Genomic DNA, 20,520 nt, shown 5'->3' with positions numbered 1-20,520 from the left:
GTTGCCAAACACCAAAAGTCCGGAAAATGATTTCCGGAAATCATTTTCCGGGTTACCAAACACACCCTTCGTGATGATGTAGAGTGTAGACTATAAAGCTTTACTAGATTTTTGATGCTTTTGTTCCTCGGGATATTGTAGGTTTATGACCCTATATGTTTTCTTGTTTTGGCAAACATCTTTGCTTCTTCAATGAAATTAGCAATTAGCTTGGTAGAAGTTCTTCATTTTTGTGTGTCCCGTGAATTTGTTTGCCTCAGCCATTTTTAAATTTTCATTAATGCAGATTTATAAACTGCATAATAGCTCATACTCGAAGATTTAGAAATCCAGGGGAATATATAAATCATAACAAGAAAGAAACATGTTACATTGTCAAACACAAAAAAGAGGCGTTTGCCAGAACTGTATTGCAGAGTTTGGAATGAATCAGAACTGGTAGAGGGTGAGGGATTCTTGGAGCCTTCCTTTATTCAAGAAAAAAGCGGTGATTATGAATTTATGCATCCGCTTTTCAAGCTTCCCATCCCCTCAGAAGTGTTGCCCTGGCAACCCGATTAACACCTAGAGTGAAAGCGCCCATACGGAGGTCACAGTTGTGGGTTTTGCACATATCCTTCACATCCTTGAAACCTCTGGTCATATATGTCTTCAGTTCAGCATTCACTTTCTCCTCATCCCACATAAAGCCTTGAATGTTCTGTAGTTATCCCAGTTAAATCAGAATGTTACTATTTACTAACAGCAATGTAAACCTTGAATACTAGGAACAATAAATTGCCGATAATTCACACCTAGTTCATTACCTGAACCCATTCAAAATAACTGACAGTGACTCCACCTGAATTTGCATATATGTCTGGCAGAATGACAACTCCTTTCTTCGATAAAATCTGAAAATATTTCAGACAGTTAACATATGTGGTTTTGCTACAACTTTCTTGATCAGTGGCTCTGAGATATAGTAAAACCTCGATGGTGGCTAAGTACTAACCTCATCAGCTTCAGGATCAGTTGGATGATTAGCTGCCTCAATGATAAACTTGGCTTTGATGTCTTTTGCATTATCCCTTGAATCAAAATTAACTCAGATGATCAATACCATGGCTGCAGTTTTACGAGAATTTTTTTTTTTTTTTTAGGTACAGAAGAAGAACCTGTTAATCACGCCTCCTAAGGCAGCTGGGATGAGGATGTCACAATCTTCAACCAATATTGAATTATGATCTATTGCAACTCCATCGTGGAAACCTTTGACTCCACGGTTCTCCTTCACGTGTTTCATCAGGCTTGGTATGTCAATCCCATTGTTGTTCTTTATGGCACCAGTGATATCACTAACAGCAACAATCTTTCCACCTTGTTCACTGATCAGTTGAGCAGCCCAAGAGCCAACATTACCAAATCCCTGTGTTAACAGAAACACCGATCTATTATAATGTCAATGAATCAACCCCCCCCCCCCCCTACAGGATTGTAGGTACAGCCATACCTGTATAACAAAGCGCTGCCCGGCAATGCTCTTGCCATGCTCGTTGAGCAGGGCTTCTGTTGCAAAGAGAACACCCCTCCCTGTAGCGGCATCCCTACCTAGAGAGCCTCCAAGATCCTGATGTTCAACCATTCCCATTAGAGAAAATGTAGCTGAAAACATGGCATGAACAAAGAAAGAAACTCGAGATTTCACTTTTTTTTTTGTCTGTTTGTTATGTGCACTTACAATAGGTTTTCCTGTTACTACTGCAGGTGAATAGCCATGGAACTTCGAGTACTCATCCAGAATCCATGCCATTGTCTGCACACATGGATGGAGTTTAATCATTTCGAACTAGTTACGACATAAACATAAGATGTTCAGATATATATGTACCTGTGGACCTGTTCCCATATCAGGAGCTGGGACATCTGTGTGGGTGCCTATCAAATCATGTATCTTCTGAGTAAAAACTCGAGTGAGCCGTTCCAGTTCAGACAAGCTCAGCTCGCTCGGATTGCATCCTATCCCGCCCTTGGCTCCACCATACGGTATGTTGGCTACTGCTGTCTTCCATGTCATTAGTTGTGCTAAGGCATTCACCTCATCTGGATCAACCTGCATTACACACAACAACCTTGTATGAACACCTGAAACTTTCCTCTACCAAATTGACCATCAAGCATGATATCAGAACAGAATGTTGATTTCAGTCCCTTTAGGAACAACCAAATCCAAGAATTATATTACCTCGGGATGGTATCTGATCCCTCCTTTCATGGGACCTCTAGCATTGTCATGCTGAACCCTAAACCCCACAAAACTCGCCAACGACCCATCGTCTTTTGGTATTGTACACTCAACCTGCAAAATTTGTTCAACAGGTCACAAACACAAGCCACATTCATCTTTTCACATACTTTGTGGTGAGTGAAATGAAGCAAAACTGTGAAAAGCACCTTGATTTCGCGGAATGGTATGAGCAAACTATTCTCGAGCTTCGAATCCAAACCCAGCAGCCGCGCTGCCAGCTTGAAGTTCCTGTTGGTAGCAGCCAAGGCATTCATGATCCTGAACAAGAATTCAGCACAGAAGCAGATGGAGGAAGAAGATGGAAATGAGTCAATGGAGATGCCCTGGTAAGCAACTGTCTCTATCCATATTTATAGGCCAGAAAATCAAAGTTTAGATAAAGTTTCCAGCAAGGTGCCAACACTAATGAAAAAATTTATACAATCTCAGTATTTGGCATGTGGTAGTTGCATAATTTTTCTTATCTGTATAAAAGAACATGGCTGCCTAGTTCAACATGTTAAAAACCCCCCCAAAAGTCAAGAAACATAACCTGTAGAAAATAATCTTTATACTTTATTCATTGATTCATTCCCCCTATTAGAGGGTATGAGTTTAATGAATGCCATTTAATTACTACTACTAGTACTATTTCTAATTTCTAATTGGTTTGACCGATAATATCTATGTTTATGTGAATCTAGACCACATTCTCGGTTCCCATTCTTCACATTTTTTTTTTTACTTTTTTTTTTTTTTAATACTCAGGTGATTCGAGTTTTGCAGATTAATTTTAAGCCCACAAGATCTTGTCCTTAGAGTAATTGCATAAGTAAATCTTGAGTCGTGCAATCAGTCAATCAGTCAAATCTTAGTCTTCATATGCACATAATGGGCGACATCAAGTCAAGCGACAAACCATTACTCTAAGTCCTAGGAGTATTTCATCTTGTGATCCTAGCCGGTAAATGACTATAATAATGTAAAGTCTAGGTTATTCATATCTGATCGGCTTAAATCAATCAGTCTAATAGGCCATTTCTTTTGAAAGTCAAATTTATAACAGTGTGATTATTAAATGAATAGCCTGACAAACTTAATTTAAATTGTTTTTTTTTAGTATTAAAAAATGGGCAATTATAGAATGTGGATTTGTGGGGATAAGAACGATCTTGGATTTGACCTTCCCCATTTGAACCTCCAACAGGCAGCAGCCAAATCTTATCATCATTAAATGAAAATTTATGAAATCTTGAAAATTCCAACGTTACCCCTTAATTCTGTATATGAAACTTAATATTTTCAACATTAACATAATTAAGCATTTATGATGATTTAAAACGGATTTACAATTGAATGATAGGTTTGTTTCAATCAAAATTTAGAAAATGATAATTAGATCTTATATATATACTCCGTATTAAATACTCTCAATCTGTCCCATTTTATCTGTCCTATTTAATATTTATTAGTCAAATCAATTATTTCTTTATTGCTTATTTTTTTTAGTAATTTTTTTTTATTTTTAAATTTAATTTTTTGTGTTTAATAGTACTTTTAATGTAGTTTCTAAATATATAAATTTTATATATTAATGCTAAATTTAATATTATGAAAAATTGGATTAAAAATAACTTCAGTCAAAGATAAACTAATATATGTACATTTATGTTTGATTTAGAGGGGGTGTATTCAATCAAGACTTTTAAAAACTTTTAAAAGCTTTTGAAATGATGGATTTTAATTGACTTTTGTAGAGTTTTTGTAAACTTTCCTATATTCTTTTAAACTTTTATTAACTTTGTAAGAATTTATAAATATATGTAAGACAAATATTTATAGACTTTTAAAAAACTTTTTTATATTAAAAAGTCTACAAAAGTTATTAAAACTCTAAATCTCTCACAAACATTCCATAACTTTTATTAATATATTATTTATAGTTTTCTCTAAAAAATATATTTTTATATATCATAAATAAATTAATGCATTGTAAAAAATAAAAATAAAAAATAATTATTAATTGTCACGAAAATAGGGTATATTATACATAAAGAAAATATGATCAATTTTCAATGAATATAACCAATAATAATATTTCTTGAACTAATGAAACAACTAATTTTAAGTAATATCTAATTTTAAGTAATATAATTATCAAAATAGGTAGCAACTTGCTAATATATATATAATTAGATCAATTCTGCACATATAAATGTGTATCTATTTTTATGTGTTTTCGCACATATATACAAGGCTTTCTTTATTTTGGTTCAGTAATATAATTTGATTAATTATGCTTTGCAGCAGGAAATTTATGTTGCGAACAGCAGCTTGTTCACAACAGATTTTTTACTTCGATTGCAGTATTTTTTTTAATTTTTTTTTTGCTGTCGCAGCAATTATTTTTTGATGCGATTGTTCGTAGCAAAAATTTTTGTTCAGAACATCAACAAATAATAATTTTTTGTAGCAAAGTATATGAATATTTATTAAAGGTTTGAAACGTACCGTAAAATTGATAAAAAATTTGTCTAGTTTAGATAGAGGAATAAAAGTCTGTAGAGAATGTTGAAAAGTTTGGGGTTAAAGGGTTAGATTTTATCTATTTACATTAATGAAGAAAAAGTCTACAGAAATCCTATTCTGACAGAGTCTATGAAAGTTAATAACTTTTTGAATATCAGTAGACTTTTAAAGACTGTATAAAAGACTGAATCGAATATTAGTATACTTTTAAAGGGTTCTGAAAAGTCTAAATTGAATACCACTAAACTTTTAAAGTTTGTAAAAATCTTTAAAAGTATATGAAAGTCATGATTGAATACACCCTCTTAATTCTTTTTGATCCTTGATCGACTAGGATTACAATATGAGGTTTATTAAAATTATTATGTGGGGCTTAATTTGCACACCATTTCAATCCCAAGGATTGATATTTAGTGTAAGAGATCCAATATGATATTTGTAAAAAAGGAGCCAGTCAATATTTGACTTTATTGTAACACATTGTAATTTACTCCTGATATATAGCACTACATCGATGATGTATCAAACGTTGTGTGTGAATATATTAATGTTCAACGTTAACTTGCTTAAAATTTTTAATTTATGATAAATTATATCGTGAAATAGGATCCACCACCAAGTTCATAAAAATAATACTATAGGTAAATCAAAATGGCACCAATAGTAGTAAATATATGTACACATGTATTTATAGTAGTGAATTTATAAAATTACAATAATGACTTTTGTTCTTTTTTTTTTTTTTTTAAAATGACTTTTATCAACTAAATTTATATACCTAAATTACCATTAGATTTATTTTAAAAAGTGAAAAAATGTGTCATTTAAAAAGTTTCAAATAGAGTTTTTAATGATATATTTTTATACATTAAATTTTATTTGTACAAAAAGAAAAATAGACAAAATTAAGAAGGGAAATTTTTTTAATAAGTCCACGATATAACTATTGTTTGTTTATTTTTATTTAGGTAGATTATAAAACAATAATGCGCGCGAACCCAATTAACGTAATATATGGATCTAGTAACATGTGAGAAGAATTTATACTTAGAATTTGTTGAACTTTTGCAACAAACTCTTGATTAATCTCTACAATTACTCAATTAGAGTAATTTAATTAACCCCCAAAGAAGGGACTAAAATTGTATTCAATAAAAATCGGGTCCTACGCATAAAAGAAGCTTTCATAGACATTCCCCAGTTCCCCACCAGGATTTGGATTAGGATTATGCTTAATAATAGAGTATTTTAAAAGTTCTCAAATAAAATATACCAAAGAATGCAAAGATTGATATCATTAGCTGATTGTACTCTGATAATTTATTACATGTAAAATTGAAAAAATTGTTTTAAGAATTTTCTTTTAATTTTAACATTTTAGAGTAATAAGTTGTTAAAAAAGTTAATTAATCAAACACTTATATATTGTTTAATCAAGTCAAACAGTCAGTAACAGCCAAATAAATTAAAATTGACTGAAAAGCTAACTATGTTATCAAAGAGAGCCATAACGATAAATAAATACCTGATTAGAGTGTAGATATCTTGAACTCCGCCAGCAAGAAGCTTAAAGCAAGCAGAATAAGTTGCAGGTTTTGGTACTCAAAACACTCCCTCTCTGTCCAATATATATAAAATATATCAACAAATATGCATAAAAAAATAAGAAAAAAAAAAAAAAAAAAACCCCAAGAATCAGAATCAATTCTTTCCCCGGAATCTTGGGGCCAGATAGTTTCCGGATAAATACACAACCACAGTAGACGTCAGTGCAGCTGTCATTTCAATGCCGTATCAATTACTCCCTATATAATTTGATGATAAATTATTTTTCTTTTCAAATGCTAAGGTATATAATTTGATGATAAATTATTTTTCTTTTCAAATGCTAAGGTATTTCCCACCAAAGGTCTTGTAGTCCAGCGGCATAGCTGTAACTCTTCCAAGTGAGAGGTCACATGTTTGATGTAACGGAGTCAATAGCATTCAAAAAAAATACGGTATTTCAATTTTTAAATACCCTTCTCTCTGTACCAAGGACAAAAAAAAAATACTACTTCTCTTGTAAAGTAAATATAATTAATTAAGCTAATAACTAAAAGTAATGCTATTCAACCTAAAACATTATTGAGTTCTACTATATAAACTCTCATTTTATATTCCATCACTTTTACTTCCTGACGTGCTAAGATAGATAAGTTATTTTCATTCCCTGTGGGTCTCAGAAAGTGTCAATATTAAATTTTTGTGTGAAACCGTAAGAGTAGAGAATATAATTTGAGAATTTAAGCGTATTTTCTAACATTTTGATAAAAAAAAAAAAGAAAAAAAAAGGGTGTATTTTCCAACATTATTAGTGGAATCGATGGAAGTGATCTCATCGTATCAACATTGTCATCTTCCATTAGAAAGCGCACAACATTTGTTTGTTCGATGAAGGAGAAAAGAACAGTAAAAGGAGCGAATTCGGTTGAGTCCGACACCATTCTCATTTCTCACATGCCCACATTTTAACCATTTTACTCGCTCTATCTTTTCTTTAGCCTTATTTGGTAAATGGCTGTTAGCTGATTGTGTTAGTTGTTTAGGTTAGAAAGTATGATTTGTTGATAATATTAGCTGATTGTAGAAAGTTGTTTAATAGATTAGCTGTTAGCTGATAGCTGTTTGGTATAATTTCTTTTTTCAAAAAGCTAATTGAAAAGGCTGCTTTGAGTAGCATTTTGAATTTTAGCATTTTAGAGTTACAAAAAGCTTATTGACCAAACAACTAATAGTGGTCAAATAAGTCAAAATTGACTGATAAGCTGATTATTTACCAAACAAGGCCTTAATCATTTTTTTTACTATTAATTTTGTTACAATGTAATATCTGTTCATAACTACTTTTTCAACTAAATGAAGCACAAAACCCACTCCTCCCATATGGGGTGCAACCGGGTGCCACTAGACCACAAGGTCTTTGGCTCTTAATCATTTATAACAATATACTACTATGTTAATAAAATATTTGCTCCATTTTGAAATGAAATATTTATACATTCACTATTCACTTTTATTCATTAGGAAATTTGATTACGGATCGATCCAATTACACTAAAAAAAAAAATAAAAAAATTCCAATGACCTCACACTTTGCCCTTCAATTTAAACATGGATTAGGGAAAGAGGATGTTAGATGTCATTTGGCCTCCTGAGGATTTAAAATATGAGAAATTTATTCCATGTTTGGTACAACTTTTTGACTAGAAAATTTGAGTTAACAAGCAATCTAATCCCGTGACATTATGAAAAATAAATCCCGTCTAAGAGTCATGATTCATTTTTATGAATATTTAAAAATGTACAAAATTTATTCAATTACGTAATTATTCCTTTTAGTACCATGTTAAAAGTTTCTCAATCTTTTTTCTGTGTAACTAAGAATGTACAAAATTTATTCAATTATGTAATTATTCTTTTTAACACCATGTAAAAAAGTCTCTCTTATAAATATAAGAAATTTATCTCTTTTGTCAATTAGACAAGATAATGATGTAAAACACTCCCCAACAAAGTAGGGTGTGAAATGTATGCCAAACAAATTCTTTGTGGTTGAGTCTAGATGATATTTTTTTAACTTAATTTTAAATTTTTGTCAAGACCTTGTGGTCTAGTGACGTCGATTGCAGTCTCAGTAATTTAAGAAAATATCTAATTTTAATATTGCATTATAACAGAGTCAGTAGTACTCAAAAAACTTAATTTTAATTTTTGAGTATCTAATTAATTTAATGATTTAGTGATTTTTTTTACCTACGTATTATTTTGTATTTTAAATATTCTTGTCACAAACATGAATTTTGGCATATGATTTATTAATTTACATTTGTTTTATTAAACTCTTAATTATATGTTTTTTCTTAAATATTGTATATAGCAATGATATATTGACGATTAAAAACATTATTAGGAAAGTTTTAATGACGGGAATAACTTAAATTACGCATATATAGCTGATCGACTCAAACTAAGAAAGTTAATAGACCTGCCCTCTCCCACTAAGCGTCGAACATAGAATTTCGTGATTATCAAACCATCAGTTGCTTGACCAACTTGACTGAAGTTGTACTGATTTTTCATCCCCTCTTTTTGCTTATGGAAGAGTGATGATGGAACGCAACCATGCATGCAGGCACACATCTAGCAGTGCTATTCCTAGTGTCAATTAACAAACACCACCACTCTCTCTCTTCAATAATATTCCAGAAAACCAGTGCAACATGTGTCATAACTCAATAAGGTCCAAATTAAAAATTTAAAAATTTATAAGATAGACGACATTGGTAATTTGGTACATTTTCAGATGAAATCGAGAGTTTAAACCTATATATATATACAACAGAAAATATATATGTATATTTTAGAGAATCGTAGTCTCTTATATACTCAACAAACAAAACAAAATGGTGAATGTCAACTTTAATTTCAAGTTGGCTAAAAGTTGTGAATAAAAGCATTGTTCTTTCATCTTTGGACCCATAATAATCCATTAATGAATAGAATGATCTTCAAAAATTATATTCCACCAGGGGAGGAATCTTAATTGAGGTGTGGAATTCCATCTCAGAATCTATTAACGCTTACATCATACATGCCATCAAATCACCAGAAAATTAAAGATTCTCCTTATCCGGAGTACTACCTACCTACGTATATATGTTTCCTCAGCTCTAGATCTGAACCAGCAATATAAACACAAATTATACCATGGACATGGGTCTACCTTGTATTACCGTAGCTCCGAATTCAAAAATAACTTTCAGATTATGTATTTGTAATATACACATTCTGTATATACAGTTGACAGTGCATATACATGTAACTATCATATTATTATTATTATATGTTAGCAATTATCAAATTACTTGCTTACATGTACAAAAACTGTTAACTTAGAAAATGTGTCAACGGAAGGTGCAAAATTTTTATATCAAGGTTCACAATGCAATATGAACTCTGGTCGATGGTATAACAATTGCAAAACTATTGTTCAATACTATAGGGGGTGTTTGGCTTGTTGGATTTTTTTTAGGAACTAAAATTTTTAAAAGTGGAGAAAAATTGAATTATGTTTTGTTTGGTTCATGAATTTTTATTTTATTTTTTTCGAAGAAATTTGAATTCCTCAAATATAAGGAAAAAAAACTCTTGGTATTTTTTTCCCATGACATTTGAGAACAAAGTTCAATGACCAAACTACTCTCATATAACTAGCTAGATTGTATTGATAATGGTTTGGAGAATTGGAGATGAAAGTTATCAAATAAAGCATATTTAAATATTGCTATAATATTTATTATATGATTATAATAAAATATATAATTATAATATTTTAATTTAGAAATTTTAAATTTATAAAATTTTAATTTATAAATTACTATTATTTTTATTATCATTATTATTGTCTAGGGACATATTAGTCTTTATATTAATTATTCTTTATAGTTCAAAATCCAATCAAAATAATGGAATCAATATTTATAGTATAAAAAATAGTTATAATAATTTATTTTTCTCTAACCAAACAGTAGAATCAATTTTTTACTAATTTTTTAATAAAATTAAATTTTATTATATTCATTCTGAATTATTTTCTATGAACCAAATCAGCTATATATAATAAGTTGTTGGTAACAAAATGTGGTACATGTCGGAGTACATGAGATGATATGTCGAATCCTAAACCGCTTTGCATTTGCACGCCAAACGATCTTGCATGGATTGATATTCCAATTGGCCTGTTATGTGATAGTGTGATACAATGATGTTAGATTTGATTGCCTGTCTGGGCATTTTCTTGCGGGTTTTAATTAGCTGCTGTATTCGAATTTGTATGTTAAGTAATCTAAACATTTTATATTTGATTACCAATTTGAATATTTTAATTTCTTGTTGTTTTAGTTAGATATGTGTTCTTTACAAAAGAAACCAATTTGAATATTTTAATTTCTTGTTGTTTTAGTTAGATATGTGTTCTTTACAAAAGAATAATAAGTGCATTAAGACATGTGTAACAAAAAAAAAAAAAAGGTTTTGCATAGTGTATATCTATTCAAGAGGTTCGAAATTAGATACTGTATAAAATCCAGAGGTGTGAATATATTAATGGTTTGAGTACAACACAATTGGTCAGTCTAGGAATCTAGAATTGTCCAATCGATTACGATTACAAGGGTTAGTATAATAAACGAGTGGTAGTAAGTGAGATTTGTCCCTCAACTGGGTGTCTGCCGTCTGACAGACTGGGAGATCAGAGGTGGCCGGGGTTGCCAACTGGAGTTTGGACTGTGGAGAGGGAGAGTGAACACTGGAGAGACCGATAATGCTATTGTAGTGGCGTATAGTAGTGCTTTGTGTTGGGCTTTGAATGGAGGCGACGATTAGGAACCTAGCGTTTTTAAAAATTAGAATACTTAGATTTTATATATCTATATTTTTTTATTTTTTTTAATTAAAAAGGCTTTGGCGGGCTGCTATTTTTTAAATCCATCCCTACCTAAGTAGGGGGCAGGGTGAGCCAACCCAGCGGGCAAAGCCCTTTTTTATGGCTCTAGTCCTAACTAGTGATATGGTGGAAAGGTGGTTGGTGGCAAGTTAATTCAGCGTGGTGTGTTCCTATTGGTTCAGAGAGACGGTGGGTTAGGCTACTCGACAAGACCCACTAGCAGGTAGCACATTAGCTCTAACTTGGCTTTACACTTCCTAGTTTGTCAATCATAGACCTTACCCTACCCATCATTATTCGACATGCTAGTCGATCAAGTCACTACTAATACGATGAGCTGTGCTCTAGGATCTTGCTTAAGTTTACTAACATGAGAAATGACTCACTTTCTGAAACACAATAAAAATTCAATTCACATTCTTCATTTTTTTTTTAAATTTTAAAAAACCACTTACAAATTAGAGAAATGAAATCCCTACTTTTCTTTCTTTTCTTTTCTTCTTTAATCTTTATTCGTTGCACATCTTCCTTCTCCAACCTCTGTCTCCATCTTGCATCCCTCTACAGGCCAACATCTCCGTCCTCCATCTCTAGCGTCACGTCGCTGCCATCATCTATCTATTTCATTAATTCATATTACATTTATTAATAGTATTATATAATTATTTACTCAATAATTAATAATAGCATAATTTATAACATTATTATTTTTTGAAAATAAAAATTAAAGAGATGAAGAATAGAAAAATAAAGTAAACCCGGCTCGTACTTGTTGTGATGATACATACCATTTTTCATATGAAAAGTGTGCTTTAAAAGATAATTATTCTGATGCATGTTATCCATTTCTGCATTTGATTCTTCCAGCACCCAAGTACGGCAATTGGACCATTATACATTTATACCATGGACAAGGCGAACTAATGAAATCATTTATTTTTATTTTATATTGAAGGTTGATTTCTAATATATTGAATATTTATTTTTTGTGTAATTAAAGTTTTTTTTTTTTTGAAAACGTGTAATTAAAGTTTAGTATTTGATATATTACTCAAAAATGAATTTTCAGTACATTAAAAGTAAACATTCAATATACTAAAAATGAATATTTATCTGTGGTTCATATATGGTCCACTTGCATATAATTTGCAATGGCCAATTAAGGTAGATAAATTTGGTCCAAAATATCTCCACTTGTTTAACATTTCACCAAATTTTACAATTTTATAAGTGGGAGCATTTTAACTGACTTCAGTTGATCCAAAAAGTTAAATTTAAATTTAAGGTAATTAATAGTTAAATATTAAAAATAAAAATATTATTATAATGAGATATAAAAGGTTATGAAAAGATTTGTGGTGTTAATTGACATCATCAGTATTAATTACATTCAGTATAATCCCTAAAATTTTTTACTTTCATTTGATTACATGGTGAAAGTGAATTGACACCTCCGTATTCGTAGGTGAGTTTTGTTCTTTTCGAATTACGAAGTTCATATATCGCCATACCGGTGCTAACCTAACCCAATAAGGTGTTTCAATGAGCCAGTGATCCAACCTGGTTTGTGTTTGTTGGATATTTACTTAGGAGGCATAAAGACATAGTGGGAAAGTGGCCCATTTTCTTGCTTCTTCAAAATCTCAAAAAAAGAAAAAGAAAAAAAAAAGAGTTAAATAACATCCATAAGGACCAGAAAGAAATAGTGCAAGAGTATGTCACAACCTAGACAAGTAATAATAAGCTATGATAAGATAAGTTATCTATTTATTTCAGTAGAAATACTAAGAAAGAAATTTGGGAAATGATGAGTCAGATCTTGGGTATTCAAGAAGCAGAAGAAGACCATCGGTATTTCGATATATAATCTCTAGTGGGTAGAAGAAAGAGGGAAGTGTTAGGATTCACTCGAGACAGGAAGTATTGTTGAAGTAATGAAAAATGTTATCAAGAACAAAGCAGGAATTTTTACTAAAAAATGTTATTCAAGATATCCCTACTTATTATGCTACGAGGGCGTGTCTTGTCGCTGAATGAGATGTGCAATGAAATTGAGAGGCTCATGAATTCGTTTTGATGGGGCTGCAATAGAAAGGAGCTGAGGGTAAAGGAATTCGTTGGCTATCTTGGCAATTCCTTTGCACTACAAAGAAGTGGGGAGGGTTACGTTGGGTTTTAGTATAACTAGAGATTTCAGCATTTACATGCTTGGAAAACAAGCGCGCTTAGAGATTTATGCCATATTTGACTTTTTTCCTCCCAAATCTCAAATAGGCAAATATAATTGTAAATTTCCTTCGTTGACCAAAACAAAATAAAGAGTTCCTAGAATTTATTTATTGAAACGAAAAAGTCCCAACAAACTTCTGGAAGTTCATTACAGCTAATGCTTAAAAAGAAAGAAATAAATTATTTATTTATCTACGAGTATATCACACTATAGATGCTGGTCGTTGAAATTTGCTGTAATTTGACTTGGTACGTTAACCCAAAGCACGATGGGGAAAATGTCAAAACGCTCAAACCCAAAGCTGTCCCTTTCTGACCCTTATTCAACAATCCAAACGCGTTGATTGGCAACTAATCCTCAGAAAAAATGAAAATTATTGCCTTTATTTAAAGCAAAGTGTCTGGCTATACTACCAGTACAATCACAACCACTTTCAAAAAATCTCAACAATCAATTTCTGTAAGAGAAAGAGAGAGAGAGAGATCAGTATAATGTGTCCTCTAAGATTCATCCTGGTGTTCCTGTCCGCAGTGTTGGCCGGATATTTCGCCTGGAGAACTGTGCGGTCTTCATCGGAGCTAGACGAATTCTCCGTCTCCGACGACTCATCATCAACCTTCCAGCACAAAGCAGCTGCAGAAGATAAACAGGAACGCGATTTGCTTGCGATGGTTCAGAATTGGCTGTGTGTGTTCGTTGATATGGCGAGCGGAAAGTACCTGTGGCGGAACATCAGGGCGATGAAGAGCGGCGATAAAGTCGGTGCGGAATGATAGCAGTAGTTATGTATTGAAACGAACATTCAAACAGGCCGTTTCATGGAGTTGCAAAGCAGCGGAAAATCAGAGGGCATTCGGAGAATTGTTTACGAGATTTTGGATGTTTTTGTAATTAATATTAGTTCTGTCCTTAATTCCTTCATTTACTTGTATGATATTGGCTTAGAGGATCATATGCAACAAACATGTCAATAATTTTTTACCGTTGAATTTTAACTCAAGTTTTATGCTAAGTTTTGATGCTATGTGGTGTAATGGGCTTAAGAGCAAGTCAAAACTTTGGTCATGAATTTTGTTGGATGAGATTAAAGATAAGTATGTGCATTTTCAACTAAGTAACATATGGGAAGTTATTTTTTTCTAATAGGTGTCGTGTCTTTTTCTTCTAGGTTCATCTATGTGGTAGGGGCCAAATCATCTTCCTTTTTAATCTTGATGGCCTCAATAAAATGGCAAATATAAGTTATCTTTTCTTATTGATGATTAAGTGGTAAGTGCCTTATGTTTGCTAAATGGTTTGCAAATAGAACAACTCATATTCTAACTAGAGAAGTTGTATTCATTGTTGATTGTACGGAGTGGAGGAATTACCTCCCCCTTCCATTGTGGATGTTATTTACTCTTATTTGAATTATTATTAATAAAAGTTTGGTTTATCCAAAAAGAAAAAAGTAGTAAGTGCCAACTCTTCTACGATGTTCTTGGTAATGATTTTGCATTGCACTCGACAAATTGCATGACACATCTCAAGAGACAAATCCTTGAACGACACAAGTGATCCTTGGTAGGTGTTTTCAATCAATGATATTAGATCTTCAATGAACATTGCATATGTAATTAATATAGTATTTGTAAATGCTTAGAGCAATCCCAATAATTACATTTTTTAATGTTTTTTTTTTTCACTTTTAGGCTTATGTGGAAGAAAGAAGTGAGAGGAACATTTTACTCTTACAAATATAAGTTTTTTTGTGGAACCCACTGCCACGAATAAAAGAAAGGATTTTCGCTGTATATAAATTTGTTTGTGGAACCCCTGCCACAAATAAAAAAAAATTTTACTCTTGCAATATGTATTTCTTTTTTGTGCTTTTCATTTTTTTCCCACACCTCTATCCTACGTGGCACCTTAAAAATTATGAAAAACTTACACAGATGAGGATACTCTTAAATTATCATTATTTGAATGTTAATGACTAGAAATCATTTGTGTTAAATGACCTAACTTGTAGAAAATCATAGGGAAACACATTCTCATTTTTATCAACATTTTACAACTTCTCACCATTATCAATCATCTATATGAGAAAAGTTTAAGTGCACGATTTGAAGATATATGTTAGACCTACTCTAATAAACTCTTATAATCTTTTCGTTGTAAATATTGTTGGTTCTTCATTGTAACGCGATATTATAATTGGAAGGAAATAAACAGTAAATTTATCATATTTTTAGACAAATTGTATAAATCTGATGCAAATGGAATTTATGGATAAAACTACAGCTGAAATGACATAGAAGCCCCTACTGGTGAATAAAGATTCAAAGGTTGGGTCTGATTACGTGTCCTGCTATTTCTCTGCGCCGTGAAGATGAAGGTTCATCTTGGAGCTCCTTCCACCCTCCGCTGCTGCTTCAACCCATTTTCAGGATTTCACAATAATCACATTAATTATCTCCGTAATTACAATTATGCACCCCTCAACTACCTTCCTCCGTCCAGACCTTTCTTCCCGCTCATCTCTCCGGCTCCTCCTCCTCGTCTTCCTCCTCTCGCCATGGCTGCTTCTACTAATATTCCTACTCAGGTTTCTCTACGTCTCTATCTATATATGTTCGCTATTAATCAAATTTAGCTTCATAATCATTAATTAAGCATATCGTTTTTCAATTTTAAATTTAGAGTGTGAGTGATGCTGGTGATGGAGTGAATGTTTTCCAGTTAATTCAGGTTCATCAGGTATGGATTTAATCTATGGTGTTTTTTTAGTGATTAGTTTGATCAGGAATTTCGTGTATTCATATATACATCGCCACACCGGGGAAAATTTTAATTAGGATTTGTTGAATTGATTACGGTTTTATATGGCAGGAAAAAGCTGCAAGGCTGCCTCCTATAGAGGAAGTTAGGACTGTTCTCGGTTACAGTCTGCGTGGAGTGCTCTCCACTTTCTCCCAGGTCGTCCTCTTCGGTTGCAACTCTTATGCATTTAGTCTGTATGATTCCCTATTAATGAATGCAATTCAGGGAAAAAAAAAATCAATGATGAAGTAAATTATCACTTCAAAGCGTTATATGTGGTTAAGCTGTGTCTAGTTAGAATAATGGTTTTAGGTTTATTGGTGTTGTCTGAATGAATAGAATCAAAGAAATGTTTCAGAGCTTGACACCCTATTAGTGTTGTGGTTTTGCGTGATGGTCAGCTATTGATCATTTTCTACCATGCCTAGTGAAGGGAGACAAACTTTGCTCAATTCTGACAAAGCTTGGGATGCATATAATATGTAGACCATGCAATGCAATAGGCGAATCTCATTATTTCTCTTGTTGCATATCTGTTGTTTACATGAACTAAAGGATGATAGAAGAGAGTCAGAGACATATGAAGTGGCTACTACTCTCATGTATGGCTAAAAGTGTTTGAGAATATGAATGGTCACTTTGCACGTCCTTCTTCAATGTACTTGATAGCTGTTTATTACATCTAATTTAACTTTCAGAATTGTATGATTGCTTTTCCCGCTACACAGTGCATATCTACTATTGCAAATAGTACTTTAAGCACTTAAATTGATAAGAATGCTGAATGCCATAGTCATGCATAATTTTTTTATTCCACTGTTTCTTCACAAGTGCATTTATGCTTACATATTTACTCACATGTGTTTATTATTAGCAGAAACATGAAGGATATCCATCAGGTTCCATGGTTGATTTTGCATGCGATGCCTATGGATCTCCAATATTAGCAACCAGCAGCTTAGCAGTTCATTCAAAGGTTTGATTTAATCAATATTTAGTTCTCACTTTTCTAGAATGCCAGATGACAGTTTCTGAAAAATTTTCTTGTTCTGCTAATGTGAAGTCATCATACCTTAGTACCTTACAAATTTCCTGGGCCTATGACCCTGTTTGGTAAAATAGCTTATCAGCCAATTTTGGCTTGTTTGACCACTATTAGCTCAATATAAGTGTTTGATTAATAAGCTTTTTGTAACAGCCTATTACTCCAAAACGCTAAAATTAAAAAAGCTGCTCAAAGCAGCTTTTTCGATAAGCTTTTTGAGAAAATAAATTATTTTCTCCAAAACACCCCTCAATAATTTTTGTTTTTTTAAAAGGGACGGGTTCAGCAGTCCCGTCTGCCAATCCCGTTACTCTTATTGTCTCTTCACAGTACTAGGCAACAGGGTGCTTGAGCCCATCAGCGGGGCTCATAATACAACGGGGTGCTAGTACCATGAAGTTAATTAGCAACGGGGCAATTAGTGTTCACTGGCTTCCTAAGCCCGTGAACATATGTATATTTTTTTAATATAAGTTCTGTAATAATAATAATAATAATAATAATAATAATAATAATAATAATATTATTATTATTATTATTATTATTATTATTATTATTATAGGTTAAAATAACATAATGCACTCATACTCTTAAAGGTCATTTTGCATGTAATTAGCTATCAACTAATAACTAATTTACCAAACATCTTACTACAACTAGATATTTAGATAATGCTATCAGCTAGTCAAACCCGCTAACCCAATCCGCTAACAGCTATCAACTAAGTTAATCCGCTATCAGCTATCAACTAACAACTATTTGCCAAATACCCCCTATATATTCAAGTAGGCCATGTTTGAAGACTACCACTGTTTGGAGTGTTTGAGGTTCTTACATGATATAGTTGTTGCTACCACTGTTTGGAGTGTTTGAGGTTCTTACATGATATAGTTGTTGATTGTGTTAAATATACTTTGCTTGTACTTAATGCTGGCTAGCTGGCTGTTGCCAATATCTTGAGTCTTTTTGGAATTCTTTTTCTTTCCTTTCTGGAATATATTTTCATTAAAAAAAAAAAAAAGAATTTTAATCTGAATCCTATTTCAGGATCTCTTAGCTAATCCCAAATGCTCATTGCTTGTGGCAAAAGATCCTGAGGATAGGACTGATTTAGTCATAATTGTGCATGGTGATGCTGTTCCTGTAAGTTGTCACTTTTATCAGGTTTCTGTTCATTCTTTCTATGGGAACCTTAGCCTGTTCCACATATTATAATGCTATGCTCTAAGATGTAGGTGTCTGAGACTGATAAAGATGCTGTTCGTGCTGCATACTTGGCCAGGCATCCTGATGCATTCTGGGTAAGTTTTTGTTTGTTTACTTCTTGAATAGTATTATGGTCTTATAATCAGCACCTCTTCTTGTTTCATTTGATGTTTTTCTTTTGTGAAGGTTGACTTTGGAGATTTCCAGTTCCTTAGAATTGAACCCAAGGTTGTGCGATATTTATCAGGTGTTGCAACAGCTTTATTGGGATCCGGAGGTTTGTTGGTTTTTTTTTTTTTTTTTTTTTTTTTTTAAATAGCCATCTCATGACTTACCATCCTCCGCTTTTTCTTTACCTTTGACATTTCTTATCCCCTTTTTATGAGATAATCTATGTTATGTAATGGACTAATGTCTGAACTGGCTCCTGCTTTCCCATTCACCCTAGAAGATGAGTAACCAATAAAGTTTAATCTACTTAAGTAGAATCTCAACTGAGTGTGTCCTCCTTTACTGTGTGCATTTGCATTTACTAACTAGAGAAATACATTAGCTTGTACATTTGTAAAACGGAGAATGGAATGGAAAACAGATAATTGAAGTAAACTCATGCCAATATTATTGCATCTTTCTTTCTCTTTGCTTTCTTTCAGAGTTCAGCAAAGAGGAATTCAGAGCTGCAAAAATAGATCCAATTTACCAATTCTCTAAGCCAATCTCGGTATTACCTCTTAATGATTGTTGCTATAATGTAGATCACTTGTACATTAAATTTAATGCAATCTATCTAATTCCGCTCCCTTAATTTGTCAGTCCCACATGAATAAAGACCACACAGAAGATACCAAACTAATTGTGCAGCACTCAACATCTGTTCCAGTAAGTTTGGCATTCCTTTGTGTTTAGCTTCTCATAGAATCTGCTATTTAGTACATGATTACAATTGTCTAATAGTAGTTGTGGAACTTAGATAATTTACCTGGTAAAGACGTGGATAATATTCATAACAACAAAAGTAAATGCTTTCTAGTGGCATCATATAATGTTAATAAGTCTCAGATATATGTTCTGAAGTGGCAGCTTTCTGATGCTTGGATCGAATAGTGGTTAATAATTGAGATGCTATTTAGTCTTAATGTGACTTTGTTTTGTGTTTTCATCTGTGAGAGAAAGGGAGACATTGACACACAGTATGAGACCAGATGTAGCATACTAGCATGTGTCTTCATCCTTTTCTCTTCCCTGTGTATTGCCTGCATCTGATAGTATTCTTTTTATGAAAATTTTCTGTACATCTAAAGTAAAAACTTACTTTGTTGCCCAGGTGGAGTTTGCTTACATACTGGATGTGGACAGTCTTGGATTTAATGTTAAGGTGTTGTGATTTACCATCTTCCTGATATCCATTGGTGATCTGTTGGTGTTCCTGATATGTTGACTTTGTTAACTTTGGGATTTTTGAACTTTGAGATTCTATTGGTTTTCCTACGTTACATAGTTCAGTTGTAGGGATCAGTTATTATATTTCTTTCCTCAGAATTAGAAGTTTATAGATGATTAAGCTGTGTGTGTGTATGTATTTATTTATTTTCAGGCTGGGTATCAAGGGAGCACTTTCAAGCTCCGGGTTCCTTTTCCTAGACAAGCAGTAGATAGAAAGTAAGATGACATGTCCATTCCAGTTGCCTCTCATTTGCTTTGCTTTCTTTTATCTTTCTATTGCTTTCCTAGACAAGCAGTAGATAGAAAGTAAGATGACATGTCCGTTCCAGTTGCCTCTCATTTGCTTTGCTTTCTTTTATCTTTCTATTGCATAATGTAAACGGCATGTCTGATGGTCATGCACTGGTTTTTACACTTCCCACAACAGATTTCATCTAGCTACTAGCTGGCGTTGCCAATATCTTGAGTCTTTTGGAATTCTTTTTCTTTCCTTTCTGGAATATATTTTCATT

At 32.6% G+C, this 20,520-nt stretch overlaps 2 protein-coding genes across 2 annotated transcripts; one reads left to right on the top strand and one right to left on the bottom strand.

Annotated features, from left to right (window-relative positions):
- Positions 1–320: 320 nt before the first annotated feature.
- On the bottom strand, positions 321–6,339 carry LOC116030783 (glutamate dehydrogenase B). Its single transcript, XM_031273118.1, has 10 exons — positions 6,321–6,339; positions 2,434–2,545; positions 2,225–2,338; positions 1,871–2,092; positions 1,721–1,795; positions 1,493–1,609; positions 1,158–1,408; positions 995–1,070; positions 807–893; positions 321–700 (listed from the first exon to the last, which is right to left on the bottom strand). Exons 2-10 carry the CDS (start codon positions 2,539–2,541, stop codon positions 515–517), a joined length of 1,236 nt encoding a protein of 411 aa, XP_031128978.1. The 5' UTR covers positions 2,542–2,545; positions 6,321–6,339; the 3' UTR covers positions 321–514.
- A 9,502-nt stretch (positions 6,340–15,841) lies between these two features.
- LOC116030251 lies at positions 15,842–20,232 on the top strand. The gene is made up of 11 exons (XM_031272439.1): positions 15,842–16,099; positions 16,195–16,251; positions 16,384–16,470; positions 17,192–17,290; positions 18,407–18,502; positions 18,595–18,660; positions 18,752–18,842; positions 19,219–19,286; positions 19,379–19,444; positions 19,890–19,940; positions 20,160–20,232. Exons 1-11 carry the CDS (start codon positions 15,884–15,886, stop codon positions 20,226–20,228), a joined length of 966 nt encoding a protein of 321 aa, XP_031128299.1. The 5' UTR covers positions 15,842–15,883; the 3' UTR covers positions 20,229–20,232.
- Positions 20,233–20,520: the final 288 nt, after the last annotated feature.

This window comes from Ipomoea triloba, chromosome 9 (assembly GCF_003576645.1).
Source record: "Ipomoea triloba cultivar NCNSP0323 chromosome 9, ASM357664v1".
NCBI classification, from domain to species: Eukaryota; Viridiplantae; Streptophyta; class Magnoliopsida; order Solanales; family Convolvulaceae; genus Ipomoea; species Ipomoea triloba.
Note: the sequence above shows the minus strand (reverse complement) of the source record. Positions and strands in the feature narration are given on the sequence as shown.

Excerpts from the sequence above, each read along its gene's own strand:
- LOC116030783 (XM_031273118.1), bottom strand. The coding sequence starts at position 2,541 with ATGAATGCCTTGGCTGCTACCAACAGGAACTTCAAGCTGGCAGCGCGG. Across the intron at positions 1,796-1,870 it reads ATATGGGAACAGGTCCACAG|ACAATGGCATGGATTCTGGA; the intron begins GTACATATATAT and ends CCATGTGTGCAG. Across the intron at positions 701-806 it reads GTTATTTTGAATGGGTTCAG|AACATTCAAGGCTTTATGTG; the intron begins GTAATGAACTAG and ends GGATAACTACAG.
- LOC116030251 (XM_031272439.1), top strand. The coding sequence starts at position 15,884 with ATGAAGGTTCATCTTGGAGCTCCTTCCACCCTCCGCTGCTGCTTCAAC. Across the intron at positions 18,843-19,218 it reads AGCTTTATTGGGATCCGGAG|AGTTCAGCAAAGAGGAATTC; the intron begins GTTTGTTGGTTT and ends GCTTTCTTTCAG. Across the intron at positions 19,941-20,159 it reads GTCTTGGATTTAATGTTAAG|GCTGGGTATCAAGGGAGCAC; the intron begins GTGTTGTGATTT and ends ATTTATTTTCAG.